General features: G+C 35.3%; 1 protein-coding gene across 5 annotated transcripts in view; it reads left to right on the plus strand.

Annotated features, from left to right (window-relative positions):
* Nr3c1 (nuclear receptor subfamily 3 group C member 1) overlaps positions 1 to 19,239 on the plus strand; it is an 82,724-nt gene that overhangs the window by 1,812 nt on the left and 61,673 nt on the right. For 3 of the 5 annotated variants that reach the window (XM_010627031.1, XM_010627035.1, XM_010627034.3), the window contains exon 2: positions 2,519 to 3,706. In XM_010627031.1, coding sequence (XP_010625333.1) covers positions 2,532 to 3,706 — 1,175 coding nt within the window. In that variant the 5' untranslated portion in view covers positions 2,519 to 2,531. Of the gene's footprint in view, positions 1 to 87; positions 233 to 2,514; positions 3,707 to 19,239 lie in introns of those variants that run through there. The other 2 variants (XM_010627033.3, XM_010627032.3) reach the window with 2 other exon arrangements.

A 19,239-nucleotide genomic window follows, 5' to 3' on the forward strand; every position in this document is an offset into this window, starting at 1 on the left:
GCGCGGGAACCTGCAAACTTTTATCGGTCTCGGCGGTGGGGGTGGGGGCTGGCTAGGGCCGGGTGTCGGTGACGAAAGGGCAACGCGCGGGTGACAGTGCTGGCCTCTTCCTCTCCCTGCGCCGTCGTTCCTTGGCGAGGCGAGGGGAGGAACCTGAGCTCGGACTGCGAGCAGAGCCTCAGCCAGCGAGCGGCTAGGGGTTTCCAGCCTCCGGATCCTCGGCAGGACCCTGGTATCTTTGTTTTCCAAGTCCCCCTCTCCAGTTCCTTCCAAGGGGCCGCCCAGTCGCCCATTTCACGGTGAACTCTGAGCCGCGTCGCCCCGATATTTCCTCTCCACCCTGGTGCGCCCGAGCGCCGCGCTCCGGGGGTGTCGAGGCCCTGTCGAGCCTCAGTTCTGGCGGACCTGCGGGTGTGCGGGAGTGTGTGTGTGTGTGTGTGTGCGTGCGCGTGTGTGTGTGTGTGTGTGTGTGTGTGTGCGCGCGCGCGGACATGCAGGGGGCTGACAGCTTGCAATTTGGAGACTTCGGTCCGGGCTGGCGAGGTCTGGTAGAAGTGGGCGTGTCGGGGAGAACTCAACAGGTCCGGACACATTTTTCTTTGACGTCCCCAACCACCACGGTTCTTTTGCTGTGGCATCTTCTCGCCAGACTTTTCCAAGGGTCCCTTTTAAGAAGGGGGCGGGGAAGGACTCTTATCTAACCGTAATAGTTTTGTACTGCAATTTTTGACAAGTACTAGTTTGATGTTTGAGGTTGCCGGGTTGATAACTGCGACTTTGTAATACCACTTAAGACCCCGAGTATTGTGACGGGTAATTTGCCATTTAAATTGGGGGATAGTGTCGCTTGTGGGAGAGTTTTCTTTTACGAAGCATTGTTGTGGTTTTGTGTTTGAAGACGGCTGTCAAAATAGGCGGAAATTCATTAGGCTGTATTTGATACAGTACCTAGTGTTTAGAGATCATTATCAGATAAACAGGGCAGGGGGTGGCATCTAAACCATTTACCCTTAAGATTCCCAGTGGCAGGTCCCCGCGCCTTTCTCCGTCACACTCCCTTTTCAGGAAGGGCCACTGACATTTATGCTTCTTAGCATTTTCGTACTAGAAAAGTTTCCTTTTTATATTGGTGGGATTTGGCAGTAATGTCCCAGACGTACTTACCAAAGTCTAGCGCTTCTTAATACAGTTATGGACAGTGTATTACAAACCTTATCTCTTTAGAAGAGGCTCAGAATTTCGATAGGTGAAAATTTGGAATGTAAAGAAACATATTCTGAATATTGTATTGGGTACTATTTCATCTAGACATATGATGTAATTTTATAGTTGTGGGCTTTTCTGCTTTTCAGTACTGAAATATTTGGAAAGGAAAAAATTGGAGGTAAAAATTGGGAGATATACTAGCAGTATTTCACACTGAGGCTCTTTTGTTGTATTTTATTTTGTTTTGTGTGTACAGACTGGGGATTGAACCCAGCGCCTTCACACTAAGCTACATCCCCGTCTCTTTTTTACTTTTTATTTTGAGACTGACTCACTAGATTGCCTGAGCTAGCCTGCAACTTGGAATCCTCATTCTTAAGCCTTCCAGAGCATTCCGATTACAGCCATGTGCCACCACACCTGGCTTGCGCTGAGAGTCTTAAGCGATTTCAAAAATAAATGTAGTTGAATTTATTAGTCTGAATTAAATCTAGACGTTATTGAGAACAATGATACTGGTCAAATATCTCTTCTTGTCATATTCAGATAAGCAAAAATTGCATGGAGAAGCTGCTAGACACACTTTCTGCTTTTTGTAATGTAAATTTTAGGTGGTTTTTATATACAATGTATCTGTCTTCATATACCCAAAATTTGGAGGTAGGCATTATCAGATAGGCACATCTAGTAAGAAATATGGGTTAAAAATAAGAACCTTTTCCTGGCCTATTGGAAGATAAATCAATATTGTTTATTTCCTAAATTAAATGTGTATGGTTCACAAGTATGTTGTACTGGGCTTAAATCTGTGACTGCTGGGAGTTGAATTTGGAAATAACTGGAGATTGAGAATTTCAGCACAGTATTTATTAAATATTGTATATATTGGTTCCCAGAAGCGTGAATAGCTTTGACTGAAAGGTAGGATTTTTAATGATCACACTTTTTTTGAAATTGAATACTTTGACATCAGCTTGATCCTTTAGAATAATCAGATGCAATGATTATAATGTCTGTGATTAACAAAGCAACTTGTCCCTTCAGTGAGTGGCAAGATGAATAGCAAATCTTAGTTTTGATACAGTTTTGTCCTCAGCTGTGCAGATGAACTGCCTTGTACTTTTAAGTGTGGCACACTGAATGGGAACAGGGGACCTGGCTTTTTATTCTTGAAGATAGAAATTACTCTTCTGATACAAAGCATTTGATTTGGAGTTAACTGAAAGGCTCATTTAACTGGCTGTTTCTTAACTAATTGGATCACAGATACTGTAACCTTATAGCTTATTATGTCTTCTCATCTTTTGTTTAGCTGATATTTGCCGATGGACTCCAAAGAATCATTAACCCCACCTAGTAGAGAAGAAGTCCCCAGCAGTGCACTTGGTTCAGAGAGGAGGAATGTGATTGATTTCTATAAAAACCTAAGGGGAGGAGCTACTGTGAAGGTTTCTGCATCTTCACCCTCACTGGCTGCTGCTTCTCAATCAGATCCCAAGCAGCGAAGACTTTTGGTTGATTTTCCAAAAGGCTCAGGAAGCAATGCACAGCAGCCAGATCTGTCCAAAGCTGTTTCACTCTCAATGGGACTGTACATGGGAGAGACAGAAACAAAAGTGATGGGAAATGACCTGGGATTCCCACAGCAGGGCCAAATCAGCCTTTCCTCTGGAGAAACAGACTTTCAGCTCCTGGAAGAAAGTATTGCAAACCTCAGTAGGTCAGCTGGTATTCCAGAAAACTCCAAGAAAACTGCTGTGGCTGGAACCCCCACAGAGGAGTTTTCCAAAACTGAGTCTCATATATCTTCAGAACAGCAAAACCTAGAGGGTCAGACTGGCACCAACGGTGGCAGTGTGAAGTTGTATCCCACAGACCAAAGCACCTTTGACATCTTGCAGGATTTGGAGTTTTCTTCTGGGTCCCCAGGTAAAGAGGCGAATGAGAGTCCTTGGAGATCAGACCTGTTGATGGACGAAAACTGTTTACTTTCTCCTTTGGCAGGAGAGGATGATCCATTCCTTTTGGAAGGAAATGTGAATGAAGACTGCAAGCCTCTCATTTTACCGGACACTAAACCTAAAATTAAGGATAATGGAGATGTGATCTTATCAAATCCCAGCAGTGTACCACTGCCCCAAGTGAAAACAGAAAAAGAAGACTTCATTGAACTCTGCACCCCTGGGGTAGTTAAGCAGGAGAAACTGGGCCCAGTTTACTGTCAGGCAAGCTTTTCTGGGGCAAATATAATTGGTAATAAAATGTCTGCCATTTCTGTACATGGTGTGAGTACCTCTGGAGGACAGATGTATCACTATGACATGAATACAGCATCCCTCTCTCAGCAGCAGGATCAGAAGCCTATTTTTAATGTCATTCCACCAATTCCTGTTGGTTCAGAAAATTGGAATAGGTGCCAAGGATCTGGAGATGACAACCTGACTTCCTTGGGAACTGTGAACTTCCCTGGTCGATCAGTTTTTTCTAATGGCTTTTCAAGGTAAGACTAATGCTTTTCTATTTTGTAAAAATGGCATTTTAAACTAGCTTGATAGATTAAAAAGTCATCTATTTATATGTCTTCTGTAAAGACTCATGTTCTTTTCCATGTGAATAAGTGGGCTTTTGAAAGTAGGCATGATAGATAGTGTAAGTAATTTACCCCTGCATATTTACTTCAGGGTTTTTGTTGTTAAATATCAATATTTGGTATCCCACTGACCGGTATTGAAAATTTCATTTGAAAACTTCAAAATAATATTGCTAAGTGACAAGTATCTTAAGAAATTGTAAATTCGGGGGAGTTAATGCCTGGTAATAACGTAATTATCACGTGTATTCTTTTAGAATGTTACTAAATTAAAATAAAATATACCCTTAATATAGATATGAGGAAAAAATTTGTAGATGTATTTTTTGAAGTGTTAACTTGAGATTAAAGGATTAAAAATGAAACGTACTAATATTCAAACTGAACTTTAGTTGAAGAATTTCAGTTTAAAAATTGCTAAAGCACTGCATTATAGTGTATGTATATCATAGTATTAGACGCCAGTCTTGTTCACAGTATTCCCAACCTGTTCCCAGGTTGAGTTTGCTGGTCAGTCTCTATAAAAGGAATTGGTGGCAGTTTGGTGCAAAACAAAATTTTACTTTCAAATGTTTCTGCAGTTCTCATGTAGATAACTGATGGCCAAAATTGTTAAGCTTTGATTTTCAGCTGTAATTTTATTTCTCTTTTCTTTTTCCCAAGACATTTTTGTCGGAACTTAAAATGGTCCTTTAAAATGGAACTGTCAAAAAATAGTTCTAAATTTAGGCATAATGTATTGTTAGGGGCTAATTTCTGTACTTTGTACCCTTAAACTCAAGTCAAATGGTAGATTGTATGTACATTTAAGTGTGTAGGAAAATATAAAAATATGGATTTCAGTGGCCCAAGATTGATTAATCACTGTTTTTTTTAAGAAGGTATAGCAGACTTATTTGTACATAACCGTTTCAAGTTTTTTCTTAAATGTTAGTGATATTCGTTGTTCTACTAACTAGTCACTGAGCATTTTACTTAAAACTCTTTTAAATTATTTTTTCTGTAAAAGGTATCTTAATGTTGATGTACAAGGAGATGCCTCTTATGTAGGAAGCCTTCGTATTAGGGAAAAGGTTTAGACTTAGATTTAAGCTATGTTCTGTTCTAAAAGCCTTGTTTCTTATCAAGAGAAAAAATACCTTGGTTCGTAAGTGTCTTAATGCAAGCTACTACGTAGTAATATATTACTTTAAAAGTACTTTTATTTAGAATGCTACTTCAACTTTTTAGTGTTTCTGAATTAAAGGTTTTAAATTAAAAAATTAAGTTCTTACTGTATAAGCTGCTGTTTCTAATGTTCAAAGGCATGCTGTATTTTAAATTTTCCAATCTCAAATTTTTTACAGTGGATCTCATATACTTGAGTTTTTTAAGAGTAAGTACAGTTGATTTTTAACTGTAGAAAACTATTAGATTGATTTATAAAACAGGTTATTATACAAAGAAACTATATTAAGGAAACTGTCTTTATAGTCATAGTATTTTCATTTTGTTATGATAAGGAAAAAAATAGGAACAAAGCAGTTTTTATTCACTGAATTTTCAATAAACCTTATAAAATCTGGGATTGTAGAATGAACATAGTTACTCTTAAATCATTAATGGTGATTTTAATAATTTTAAAGTACTTTATGACCTACAAAGCATCTTCATATATTTTTGAGCTTCATAACTTCATTATAGAGCTCTTTAGAAATTTCTTACTGGCCCATGAAATGGTTATTTTTTATGCTGATAAGTGATTTGAAATTATTATTAATTTGTATTCTAACAAGTGTAACAGTACCTCAATATAGGATAGTTTGATGCTGTTTGCAAATACTGTACATTATAGCCTTAATTAAGCACTATGATTACCCAGAACAAAGCTTCACCCAAATAAATTGAAACAGTGTTCCTTTTCTAACCATCATTGAATTAGTCTATTGTTTCCAAACAACAGCCTCAAAATTAAAATTGTTTGCTTTCTGTATATATTACATGACTTCAGCCAAGCATCAGCTCTGACAGTGACCCTGAGTTATCAGCAGCTAAACTAGTATGTTGAAAGGTAGCAACTTGATGGAATACTCTAAGCATTTAGTTTTTAGTGTAACGTATGTTATAATTTGACTTTTTAAATTGCCATCTAAAATTGCTTTATTCAAAACACTTTAAAAACTACTGTAGGAGCCAGGGATTTAGCTCAGCGTTTTGGTGGCCTGCCTTGCAAGCGCAAGGACACGAGTTCAATCCCCTCCCCGGTACCGGAAAACAAAACACAAAACAAACAAAAAAAAACTACTGTAGGCGATTCTTTTAGATGTGTTAACGCACCACACTGTTACCATATTGTAAAATTTCGAACAGCATGATTGAACATAGAAACACATTGTCTTTTTAAGGGTTAAGTTCATTGGTATTAAAATAAGAAACCTTATTGATACTCAAATCTATTCTTAAGTAAATTGAACTAGCTTTAATAACTTAATGTGCTTTTTAAAATACTAATATTCAATAAGGTTACCATAAATACAACACTGATGGAGGCACATTTCTGCATGATTTGATTTTCAACATTGTTTGCCCTCAGCATTAATGGTGAAACTGCTGAAAAGAAACAGAAGTAAAAAGTAAACAGTTTTAGGCGGCGTTAGAGCTTTTATACTGAGATAAAGTTGAATATTTAGTGCTAAAAAGTTGACTGCTTCCTAAAAGCTAGGATTTTTAGAAAGAATGATACCGGATGAACCTGTAAATTTAGTCTTAGGTTGAGTCTAGGGCTCTGATTATTAGTACTTAATAAGACTACTTATTTAGATAGATTTAGATGTCCCAGTCATATCTGTGTCTAATATTGTAAAAGTAATGAAATTGAAGACTTGTCCAAACACAGGAGAATGAAGAAAATTCTGTTCCTTTCTCATTTTTATTATAAATTGAATGTTTTCTGAGAAAGGGTGGAAGCATAAAGGAAGGTGAAATTTTGTTTTGGTTAACATTTCCCCTCTTTTTGATGGATGCTTTTACTGCTTATGTTTTCTTTTTCCTCTCCTTCCAAAGCTTCTTGGGTGTTTCCGTGATTTTTTTGTTTAGTATTTCTGATAGGATTTAGTAAATCATAGGAAGTGATTTTTTTTTAATACGATTTGCTTTTGGGTATACATTTATTATTTATTGTTACCTTTATGATAAAATCTTTTTAAAAAGAATTTATACCTTGTTATAGCCTTACGAATGATACAAAATTTTAAGAACACACTGTATTTTCAGGTGTCTTAGTTTAGTGTGGAATGATTAATACAGAAATGTGTGATGAACATTTGCTCAGATTTTATTGAAATTTTTGTGATGTTTGACTATTCCCTGTATATTTTTATAGCTGATAACACAATTTGTATAATGTTGTTTTGTATTTATATTTGTATTACAGATATTTTAATCTGACCATTTTCAATATATTATTGAATGTTTATGAATTTTAGGCCAGACTGTGAAATATATTTTTGCATAAGTGTAGATTGAATATTAAATGCAAATTTTATTAGTAAAATTAATATGTGAGTAGAGAACACTTTAGAGGCCTTTTGAGATTTTAATGGAGAGATTAGATCAAAGGGATTTATTTTATCATGAGTGCCTAATGTAAAAGACAAAGTATCTGTGTTAATTGGTTAGTTGTATAAGTCATAATCTACCCTGACCCGCAGGTGATTGAAATAGCATAGTTAGGTTAAGCAATCTTCATTACATTTAGAATAGGTCTGAGGCACAGTTCTTAAAACATATTTTTTTTCTGATTATATCTACTTTAAAATTAGTAGCATGTTTATATTATATCTTATGTGAGCGAATTAAAAAGGCAAAATAGATTTGTGTTGAATAGCATTTACCCTTGTGAAGTCATCCTGGTAAGGCTTTCATCAAAAATAATGGTGTACTGTAATATTTGTAGGTTTTTGCTAAGCTAACGGATGCTTGCTTTTATATTTCTGAGTCACACACAACATATGTGTGTGTGTGTGTGTGTGTGTGTGTGTGTGTGTATGAATCCTGTTGCATAAAGTTTTCAAGAAATATTTTGAGTTAAGCTGTAACTGGGAAAAAAAATTACTGACCTTATTGAACAGAGGGTTTAAAAGCCTATGCATTTCTTATTTCTATAGCTTTAGAGAGCCAACTGCTTTCATTTTCTTATGGAATATTTGACTTGGGTTTTGTATTTTTCCAAGTAAATAAAAATATTCCTACAGAGAACTTTAATTTTAAGAAAGGCCCATTAAAGGCAGAGGTAGAGTATCTCACCTGTAATCCCAGCATTTAGGAGGTGGAGGCAGGACTGCTGAGAGTTCAAGGCCAACCTGGATTCCTGAGCAAGGCCTTGCCTCAAAAAAAAAAAAAAAGAAAAGAAAAGAAAAAGAAAAAGAAAAAAGAAAGAAAAGAGGTCCATTAAGTGTTCCTTGTGTTCCTTTCCCTTTTGAACTGCTCCTGGTCATTTCTTCTATGCTAAGCTAGGTGTAACTTGTAATAGCGATTTTTTTTTTTTTTTTTGTACTGGGGATCAACCTCAGGACCCTGAGCTTGTGAGGCAGGTGCAGTGCCACTGAGCTAAATCCCTAGCCCTGTAGTGATTCTTTTTTCATTTTACATAATTTTAATATTTTTTCAAAACATTTCAATATTAGTTATAGACACTGGTTTCGACCTCCAGTGGGTAAGAGGCAGAGAGTTGTGGAGTGGTAAGATATATTTAAAATTACCTCCCCAATAAATAAATAAATAAAACCAAGAACAGTTCCAAAAACCAACAGTTTGGACCACCTATATGAATTCAGAGGTTTAAGAGAAATTTGCAACTGAACTGTGCTTCTAAAAGGAGGGCACTAACTGGGGTTTACAGTTGTCTCTTTAATTTGAAGTGGAAATCTAAAACTGATTTTAGTACTGTGAAGCTGTTACTTTGTTGTCTCTTGATATGTTTTATTACCAAATGAAGGAGAGAGCATTTTACTTTTAGCTTATTTCTGCTAAAATCTAGTCCATATTTGTCCCGTTTTTATTTTGGCTGCTATTTAATGAATGAAAATCCAGTGTCTTGAATGCAGTTGAAATACTGATGACTTATTTGATATAAACATTTCATATTTTCATAGTGCACTTTTACAAATATTAATTCATTATGCGATGCAACACTTTAGTAATGTATTTCCACGTGTTACATATTTTTCTCCTAAAATATTGAAGAAATTAAATTCTTAATTGATTGTAAACAGGCAGAATACACGATGGGATTCTGCAAGTGCTAGACACGCATTTAAACTATACTGTAATACAGTCCTTAAAGTCATTTATTTTGAATTGAAGCTATGTCATTCCTTAATTTTATCTCGGGCCAGTTTAAATATTAATAGCATCACGACAAACATACTTGTTCATAGTAGCTCAACTATTAATTTTGACTGCCTTTAATAGTTTTTTTCCTTTTAGCAGGCTTCAATAATGTTAGTGTTTCTTAAGAGAACAACAACCTTAGAGAAAGTACTTCTCTAGAATTTTTTTTTCCATTCACACTATAGGTTATATATATATATATATATATATATATATGCAGAGAAAAAGATTTAACAATGTGGTTTTAGTTGTTTACATATTGTTTCACCTTTAATTTTTATTTTTGTAACTAATAATTTGAAAATTCAACTTAAGTGTACAGTGTTTAAGACATGAAGTTTTTTTGCAATAAATGTTAACTTTTATTTTTATAATAAAATTAGCCTTTATTCTAGTTGATTTCATAATTTCTCATAATATTTAGCCTCAGCTATTATGAAAGTATATGTGATAGCCAAATTTTGAAAGCTATTGTGAAATGGCATTCAATTTACATGATTTATTATTTCATGCTGGTTGGTGCAGTGCTATGACTTAGGACCTTATGATTGTCACGTGTTGAACATTAAAGCTCTACCAGCTTGTTAGGTACAGCTTTATTTTAATGTTTTGTTTTGTAATTATCGGGGATAAGAGCTTCATTAATTTTAAAATGCAGGATTTGGTGATCCCCATCCTTTCCAAACAGTTTGATTTAGATATTCAGTAATAGAAATACTATAATAGAGCAGCAATGAACTAAAAATGAGAAGACCTAGGGTGTGAAGCTTTGCTGAGCTAAACCATGACCTGTCTTTTCATTTTTCCCCACCCCTACATTTTTTCAGATGCAAAATCAGATCCATAGAAAGTAGTTAGGGGAAGTACAAAATTAGTAAGTAGTATGGGCAAATTGAATAATTCAGTTCTCAGCATCTTAACTCCCCAACAGGCTTTTAACTTCTAAGTCTGTTCTCAAAATCTGAAAATAAATAGTTGACTCAAATAATGTTGACTAGCCCAGGTGTTGTACAAAGATACTTCGGCTGCTTTAGATTTCTAAATACACAGTGTCTGTATTTCCTATACATTTTGTTGACCTTTTCCCCCATTAATGATTGCATGTTACTTGGCAGCACTATGCTAAGCACTTCATGCATTCGTCTCGCTTCTGTTAACTCTACGGTATATAGAGATACGATCAAGCCTTTGATCCGCAGGTATTTGTGGAGTCCATTGTTTTCTGCCACAGTTTCAACTTCCGTAAAATTAAGTACCCAGCACTTTTGCCTGATAGAATTTTTGAAAGGTGTTTATTTTGAATATTAAAAGGGATTTTTAAAATGTAAGGTAGAATGTTTAAAGCTCTGTAAAATCCCACAAACCAGCGTGACTATACTAGCTAAGTAGTTATGCTGTCAGTGTCTGTGGTGTAAGCTATTTCCTACCCTCAAGCACTAGGAAGTTTTTTTTTCTTTTTTAAAAGTTTTATTATGCGCAGTCCCCAAAGAGTAATGGATACATTTCATGAGGACTTGGGGTTGAAAACTTGAGTAAAACAAATTTGATGGATTAAACTAAATGTCTTTTCTATATACAAATATATGAAAGAGCAAGTATAGAAACAAGTTAAATGGCAGCTTAAATTTGTAAACATACCCATGTAAAACATAAGTTTTTAGACAGACACTTTAAAAATTTCAATTAGACTATTATGTGAAATTTGTGATCTGGAATCCAGCTGGCTTTATTAAGGACAAATAGATTGCAATTTTTTTATAAAATAGATTGCAGTTTTTTATGAAAAGACAAAAAAACCCAAAGTGAATGTTGTATTTCTAAACCACTACCTTGAGAAGCTGTGTGTACTATTTTTTTAAACTGCCTTCAGAGACATCTTGTAAGCCAAGAAAATTGAACTCATTACAATATAGAAATACCTAAATGTTCTTTTTTATCAGAAAGTGTATTTATTTTGTACTTTAACTTTATTTCTGAGACTCGATATGAGTCAAGTATTTCTAGAAATTTAGAAATTTAATACTCTCTCAAATGATACTGCTTTTGTTGAGAGAATTTAAAACATGTAGGTATTTCTGCAGACATTTAATCCTATTTTAAATATGCCTGGATTAAGTGCACTGCCACCAGTGGTGACTACTCTAAACTGGAGGATGCTTAGTGGTTAAATTCTGATTTGTGTTTTCTTTATCAAGAAACATATGAACAGCTTATACATCCTTTTGTGGACACATTGCAGAAAAAATAGCAATTACACACCTCCTAAGCCTGCCCCCCTCCCCAGAAGTGTTTATATTCAAGGAAGGAGGGTCTACCTTTGACTTGAACTTCAGAGGAATTTGATGATGGCAGATATAAAATAAATATGTGAATTTCTATAACAGTCTTTAAAGCAGTTTAATTGCCCATTTCAATTCTTTTGGGTACCAGGGAATTAACTCTTTTACACTCATTATGGCAATAATAATTCATGCACACTAAAATTTACAGCCATTAAATAGTTTTATTTTTCTTGTGGCACTGGGAATTGAACCCAGGGCCTTTGCACATGGCTACATCTCCAGCCCTTTAAAACATTTTTTCCCTTATTTTGAGACAAGACTTTGCTGAGTAGCCAAGATGCCTGGGCTAGGCTTAAACTCTTGAACCTCCTGCCTTAGTCTTCTAGTAATGGAAATTATAGATATGTGTTATCATACTTGGCTCATAACAAAGTTTAACAGAAAGTTATAACTACAATGTAAAATCTATGTATTTTCTTTTAGTTCTCATAGGCTGCAAAAAATTTTTGCTTTTACTGACAGTACTTTTAAATATTAAGAATTTGTTAGTGCTATTTTCTAATTTATTTTTTCTATATATTGTTCACAGATGCTAGGATTAGAGTAGAACCTAGCCTGCAAAATCATGAAGATATATGCAGTGAATGTGAAAATAGGATATTCTTTTTATAACCATTTTATTAGTGCTAAAATTTTTTGAGAAATTCTTTGAAAATTACCTGTTTAAGAAGTTTAAGTTTTTTTGTGTTTGTACTAAAAGCAACTTATTTTCTCAAATAGTTATTCTCCTCAAAAGATGACTTACAAGTTTCAGTAGCCAAGAAAAAAGGATTGAAAAGCCATTATAGAATGGCAGATGTGCTTTACTGCTAAATTTGGTTTTACATTTTATACTGTCTTATTAGCCTTAACTCTTCCAGTTTTGTTCTAGTTTTGAATAAGAACTGGGCTGGGGATTTAGCTCAGTGGTTCCGCTGCCTGCCTTGCAAGTGCAAGGACCCAAGTTTGTTCCCCGGTACCAAAAAAAAAAAAAAAAAGGAGAACTAAGGGATTGGCAGATTTTCTTCTTACGTGGCAAATGCTTCTTAGTACTAAACATTTCATAAAGCTGGTGTTAGTGAGGTTTGTGGGTGCTAAATTTTTAATCTAAGAAATATTTTTAAAGGAGAGATAAGGAAAATTTAATCATTTCTAATTCATTATATTAACAATGATAAATGTTATTTAACAGAACTGTATAGTGCTTTAGCAGCACCACAGACATATCTAAAAAAACAAGCTAAGGAAAAGTTAGATACCTGTAAAATGAGAAATTCTAAATTTCTGTGCAGTAACTGGCTAAATTTGATTTCTGTATGCCTAAATGCTTCTGTACGGACACAGGAAAATACAATATATAAGTAGTCTAGCTACATTATTATGTTAATAAGTATAAGAGTGACAAAGACATATTCTGGGAAAAGAATTCTTTTTTTTTCCTCACTGAGTTTATTGGTACATTTTAGGTATACAGTATAGTTACATTCATCATTGGGATTTTGTACCTTTTCATGACAGGTCTTGGTTCTCATTTTTTTCCCCTTGTCCCTGCCCTACTTTCACCCCCTCCTCCCTTTCCTATTTACAAAAACTTTGTTTCATTTTTTCATTTTCTGATTTTTTTCCCTTATTTCCTTTCCCCTACCCTTCCCACTTCCCCTACACCTGTAGCCCTTTTCTTCCTATTTCACAATGTCAATTATACCATTTGGATCTTATTTACACTTTTAGTTTTTCACACCAGAGAAACTATTTGGTATTCACACATGTGTGACCTATTTATTTCACTTAAGAGTATGGCCTCAATATGCCTCCATTTTCCTATGATGACTCTAATTTCTCATTCTTTATGGCTGAGGTAGGAAAAGAATTCTTAAGATGGATGGAGTGGGAAGTTAACTAGATGGTCTCAAAGACCCTTCAGTTGTACTTTAAGCAGCAAATACATATTGAGGTAGGCACTGGGTATACTGAGATGAAAAAGATAAAAATCCCGTCTCACAGAGAACAATCTGGGGATTATCATACCCCCCTCCCTGATTTGCTTTTTGAATGTGCACTGGAAATATTTCAAGCTCCTTCCTGGAAAGTCATAACTGATGGAGGAAAGTATAGGGATGAATGAGAAATGAAAACTGATTCAATCATTTGGAATAAGAAAGGAGTAACAGAGCTGGGCGTGGTGGCGCATGCTCGTAATCCCAGCACTGGGGAGGCTGAGGCAGGAGGATCGCTATGAGTTCGAGACCAGCCTGGGCTACATAGTGAGTTCCAGGTCAGTCTCAACTACATAGTGAGACCCTGTCTCAAAAAACCGAAAAAAAAAAAAAGAAAAGGAGTAACAAGGAGTCCTGGACAAAGAAGAAGAGATATGAATTTGAAAGTGATATATGCACACTGTTAAGCTAAACATTGTACAGTACAAAAGAACAAAACTTCCAGTGTTATCTCAGGTTGTGCACCTTAGGTGTGTAAGGTTCTTCTGCCTACGTAAAGACTATCTCTTTGTTCTCTAGCAGAACTACAGTTCTCTTTCTAGGTCCCATAGTGCATTAGCCAAAGCTGAGGTAGTTTGCTTGGACTGTTTTCCCCAGATATCCACATAGTTTACTCTCTCACTTTATTTATGTCTCCACTTAAATGCTAACTCCTTAAGAGAGACTCCTGACTGCTTTATATGAAATGGTAGCAACTTTCACACAGTGTTCCCTAACCCTTGACATATATCTAATTATTTATTATGTCTTCTCTGCTTCTCTACTATAATGTATGGTCCAAGGGAGCAGTGATATCTTCTGCCTTGCTTGCTCCTGTTTCCCAGGATCTAGAAGAACGTGTAGCACACAGTAAAACCTCAATAAATATATATTGACTAATGAATAAACAAAATGACATAAAAGTCAAGATATGTAGGAATGGAGGATACCTCTAATCTCTACATTAGAGAAAGGAAAGTGTCAGTAGATAGTAACAGTAATGTATGTAGCCAACAGTGGCTTGTGTATATGGACAGAAAGTATACATACGATATATTTTCAGTTGTCATCAGTCTCTAAATTTGCTTTAAGACTTGAAACAGAATGCTTTTCACAGTTGCTTACAAGAATTTTGGTACATTTATCATCAAACAAAGGTAGCCAGAGCTTGGAATTGGTGGGTTTGAAGATTTTTGTTTGGTTTTTTTAAATTTTGATCAAGATTGTAACTTATAGTAATTTTTCAATATAGAATCTTTTATAGCAGAAGCTTTCTTCATGTTTTCCATTTGTATAAGAATTAAGATTATATTCTAGCAGGTAAGGCTAATATGTACATTTACATTGACTCAGCAGAAAGGCAAGAGATTGATTTGTTTAGTGTGCATGCAGTTAATGAATACCCCAGAAGAAGAATGTCCTATTTTTCCCTGAATTTCTAAATTATCTTTCTTTAGCTTATTTATGTTTTAGATTTTACTTACTGTGCCTGTAGTCTACAGAAAGCTAGTAGGATAAAAGGCCAGTAGGGTAAGTTTATCTCTTCTATGAGTTGTACCTACAACTTAAAACTAATATGGCAAGAACAGTCATAGAAAAAATAAAATGCAAGGAAGTAGATACTGGCTCTAGCAAATCAGATGAGGTAATTTAAGAATGAACTCCTGTAGTGTTGGGGTGGGGGGAGGACCAAGGACAGGGCTCTGGAAAGCATCCAAAGAGAGCAACCACAAAAGATACTGAATGAGTAGCTGGAGAATTAGGAGACAACAGTCTTAAAATGGGGCCAGGAGAGAGTAGTTTATGCTGTTGCATCAACTTGGGTAGAAGAAAAGAACAGAATATCATAAATACCTGAGTCACTGTAAACATTCTCAAAAGTCAAAGCCAGAGAAATTAACAAATTTCTAACATAACTAATTATTTATAATTTTTTAAAACCTAAACTTGAAATTCAACTTAAAATATTGATATAGATAAGAAATACACTTCCAAGACCACAAAGACTTGATACTGGATTAGGAATGAGGGACAAAAGCTGGAAGTCAGGAGGGAATTAAGTTTCTCTTCCTGGAGAAGCCATCACAACAGGAAAAAAAATGACCACACCCTAGCTCAAACTCTTATTATTCTTATCAGTAGTCTCCTAATTGTTTTCTTAGTTTTCCCCTTTCCTTTCATAGTCCATTTGCAGTGTCCTAGAATAGTGCTTCCAATATTATTTACCTAACCAAAAAGGATGGCTGTGGTTCTGTTGCTTACAGAGTAGGATGAGTCTCCATTTTCTTTCTGCCACAGCCCCTGTGCCAGATGTTACATGCAGGTAGCCACACGAACTCTCTACAGCCCTAGGAGGATTTGGGTTATGCATAATTTCATGCAACCCTCCTGATGCAGATGATCATCATATGAACAGTCTGTGATTTGAGTCTTTTAAAATTCATTAATTTTTGCAAATTCTTCTTTAGAGTTTCGCTATTAAAATTATGCCAGAAGTAGTTAATAAACTTACTCCCATTGTTTCTCCATTCTCCTCTTTCTCTTCCTCCACATTTCACTGTAGCTGCATAAGTAGATACATATAAAGCACTCTGGCCTGTCTACTTTTAAATCAAAATGGGATTGTCTTGTACCCACTTCTCTGTTGCTTGCTTTTCTTACCTAACAAGTACACCCTGAATATCCTTCCAGATCAGCAGAGAGGGATCCTGTTTTTTGAATTGTTGTATAGTATGGAAATAGAAATTTATGTTGTTTCATGATTTTTGCCACTGCAGATGTGGCTCCAATTCATACCCTTTTCTATACATCCTTACACATTTATTTCTAAGCAAAGACTCTCTAAAGTATAGTTGCTGATCAAGGGTATTTAATTTTTAATAGATCTGACTTTTCGTAAGGATTACAGCAAATCAGTCTCAACAGGCAGAGTTTAATACTTTTTTTTACAGTAAAAATAAATAAGCCATTATTACTAATGATTTCCTTGATCACATGTCATTGACATAATTGAAAACTCTTGCAGTCTTGAATCCAGGCTCTACCTATCAACATTGTATAGCCACCTAGGCCAATTGAATGTCAGTTTATACATTTTCCTTTATGTTACCCAACTTATAGCATCCTTTCACTCATCTGATCTTATCCTGGGGCAAATGCTTGACCATGTAGTTATGTATTCCTGACTCTGTATATACAGTATACTATATAGCATATAGTAGTTACCCAATAGATGTCTACTGAGTTCATAGAATATAAAATATATAAATATTCCACTAAGTATAAATATATAATATGCAAATATTTTACATATAAACATTATAAATACATGAGATGTAGCTGTGAGGTTTTTTTTTCTTTTTTTTCATTCTGAGGATTGTACTCAGGGCCTTTGCACTGAGCCAGTTTTCCTTTTTTTGTTTTGAGACAGGGTCTCACTAAATTGTCCAGGCTGGGCTCTAACTTGTGACCTTTCTACCTTAGCCTCTCAAGTATCTGGAACTATAGGCTAGAACAACTATACCCTGTTTTGTTCTCTTTGTATATTTCTAATTTATCTTTTAAAGTAAATCCAGTCTTAAGGAAAATGAATGTTTTCACTATAACATTAGTCTAGCACTTAAGGCACTCAATTTTGGCTCTTTGAATAGAGAACTACTATAGAGTAGAGGAAGCAAATAGCCTGGCTTTGCCTTTAATACATATGTTTTATTCCTTTTAGGGAAAACTTAAGCTGAAAGTATCCCGAAACAGCAATAAGAATAGTATTTGTATCGAGTAGTTAGTTTATGCAGGGTACAATTCAAGCACTAAAGGATTCAGCAGTTAACAAGACCATTGTGGAGCTTATGGTTGGTCTATAGATATATTTAGAACATCCATTTTTGAAAAATGGTATCCAGTTTCAGTCTCTCCTACAGAGGCTGTGGAATATTTATCTGTTCAACATTTACCTAGTGCATACTCTGCCAGGAATTACAGAGAAAGTCCAAGGGCACCAGACCTTTGCTGGGAGCTGGCAAAGTGATCAAAGGTGAGTGCTTATGGGCAGGAGGCTTCTCAAACTACCCTCACTATTTTTGTATTTGTGTGCAGAAGGAAAGGAGTAGATACAATGATTAACATTACCATATATCCTAGGGACATTACTTTTTAGGGGAAGGTATCAGTTCTCATCTGAGTAACCTGTGACAAACCACTTAGGAATAAACACCATCATTGTCATAGCGTCACAGAATTCCAATTGAAGCTGTTCTTGATACCTAATCCTAACTTTTCATATGAGTGAAGTAAGACACAATACAATTAGTCTTAGATTTTGAATAAGAATTAGGTCTCTGCAGTCAGATTTTCTGAATATGAATCTGACTCTTGAACATCTGTGTAAGCATGACCAAACTTAGAACCCTATGAACCCTCAGTGTCTTCTCTTTTAAAATGGGCACAATTAGATGTACCTTTAAAGCATGCAATGCAGTGTCTTGTACTTATAAAACATTCATGAAATGGTAGCTCTTCCTTTAAGTGACTTGGTTTCAGGTTAGATGGCTCCTTAATGTTAGTTTCCTGCCTGAAAATCATGCCATACCATCCTAATAAATTTTTTTCATTAATTGATAGTTCTCAAACTGGCTTTATTACAATTTGAACTTTTTAAACTAAGTAATTATGATTAGGTAATGATAACTTCATAGTAACTATAACTTTAACCATCAGATTGATGCTTTGGCTATAATTTTGAAGAGAAACTGAAAAATACATATGTGATAAATGTTTTGTAAAATGCTTCCCTTCTGGCTCGTTTCATTATAGTCCCCAATTACCCCATCACATAAGTTTCTCTACTCAGTCGCTCATCAGCAACTTCAAACTCTTGAATTTGAGGTTAAGTTAGAATAACTGAAGAAGAGACACCTTTCCTATTTTGACAAAGTTTTGGGTTATGAGAAATAAGTTCGTTGTTTCTGCTATGTCTATTTGAAAGTTTTATTTTAATACTAAGGTTCTACTTAAAGGTTTTGCTGTTGTTGTTTTGTATTTCCAGATACTTGGGCCTGAGGGAGGAGGATGACACTTCTGAGGCCAGCCTAGAATATGTGAGGCCCGGGGTTCAGTTCCCAGTACTACCAAAATAAAGAAAAGGGAGGGGATCGTTCTCTCCAACTTAGTATGAAGTAAATCCACAGATTAAAAGGACTTTGCTTTCTTTGTTATTAGTATCTATTGGTAACACATAATACTTTATTCATTTGAGGGAATTGGTACATACACATATCACATCTTGATCATTTTTACTCCTCTAGCCAAAACCCTCACCCCCACCTTCCTCTCTCCTTCCTTACCCAGTTCCCGCTGTCATCTCCTGAGTCGACCTCCGTTTTCTACAGTCTTTTACTTTGTTTATGTTTTTGATCTCATATTAGAGAAACCGTACGACATTTAGCCGTCTCTATCTGATTTATCGCACTTGGCATTGTGGACTCACGGTGTACCGTATACAGTCGAATCAAAACTATCCTTCTTTATGGCTGAGCAGTACTCCATTGTGTATATATACTACATTTTCTTCTATTCTATGTATAATACACATTATTTTAAGAAAAAGAAAGTTTGGGTATAGCTTTTTTATTAATGAAAAATAAAATGTTTTAGAGTGGTTAACCAGCAATATTTGGTATAGAAAACCTTAGTTTTTTTTTTTTTTTAATTTAGGCTACAATGATGAATGTAAGTGTACTATATATCTTAAAAGTACCAATAAACTCAATGAGAATGA

This window comes from Fukomys damarensis, unplaced genomic scaffold (genome assembly GCF_012274545.1).
Source record: "Fukomys damarensis isolate Sample0158 unplaced genomic scaffold, DMR_v1.0_HiC HiC_scaffold_3, whole genome shotgun sequence".
NCBI lineage: Eukaryota > Metazoa > Chordata > Mammalia > Rodentia > Bathyergidae > Fukomys > Fukomys damarensis.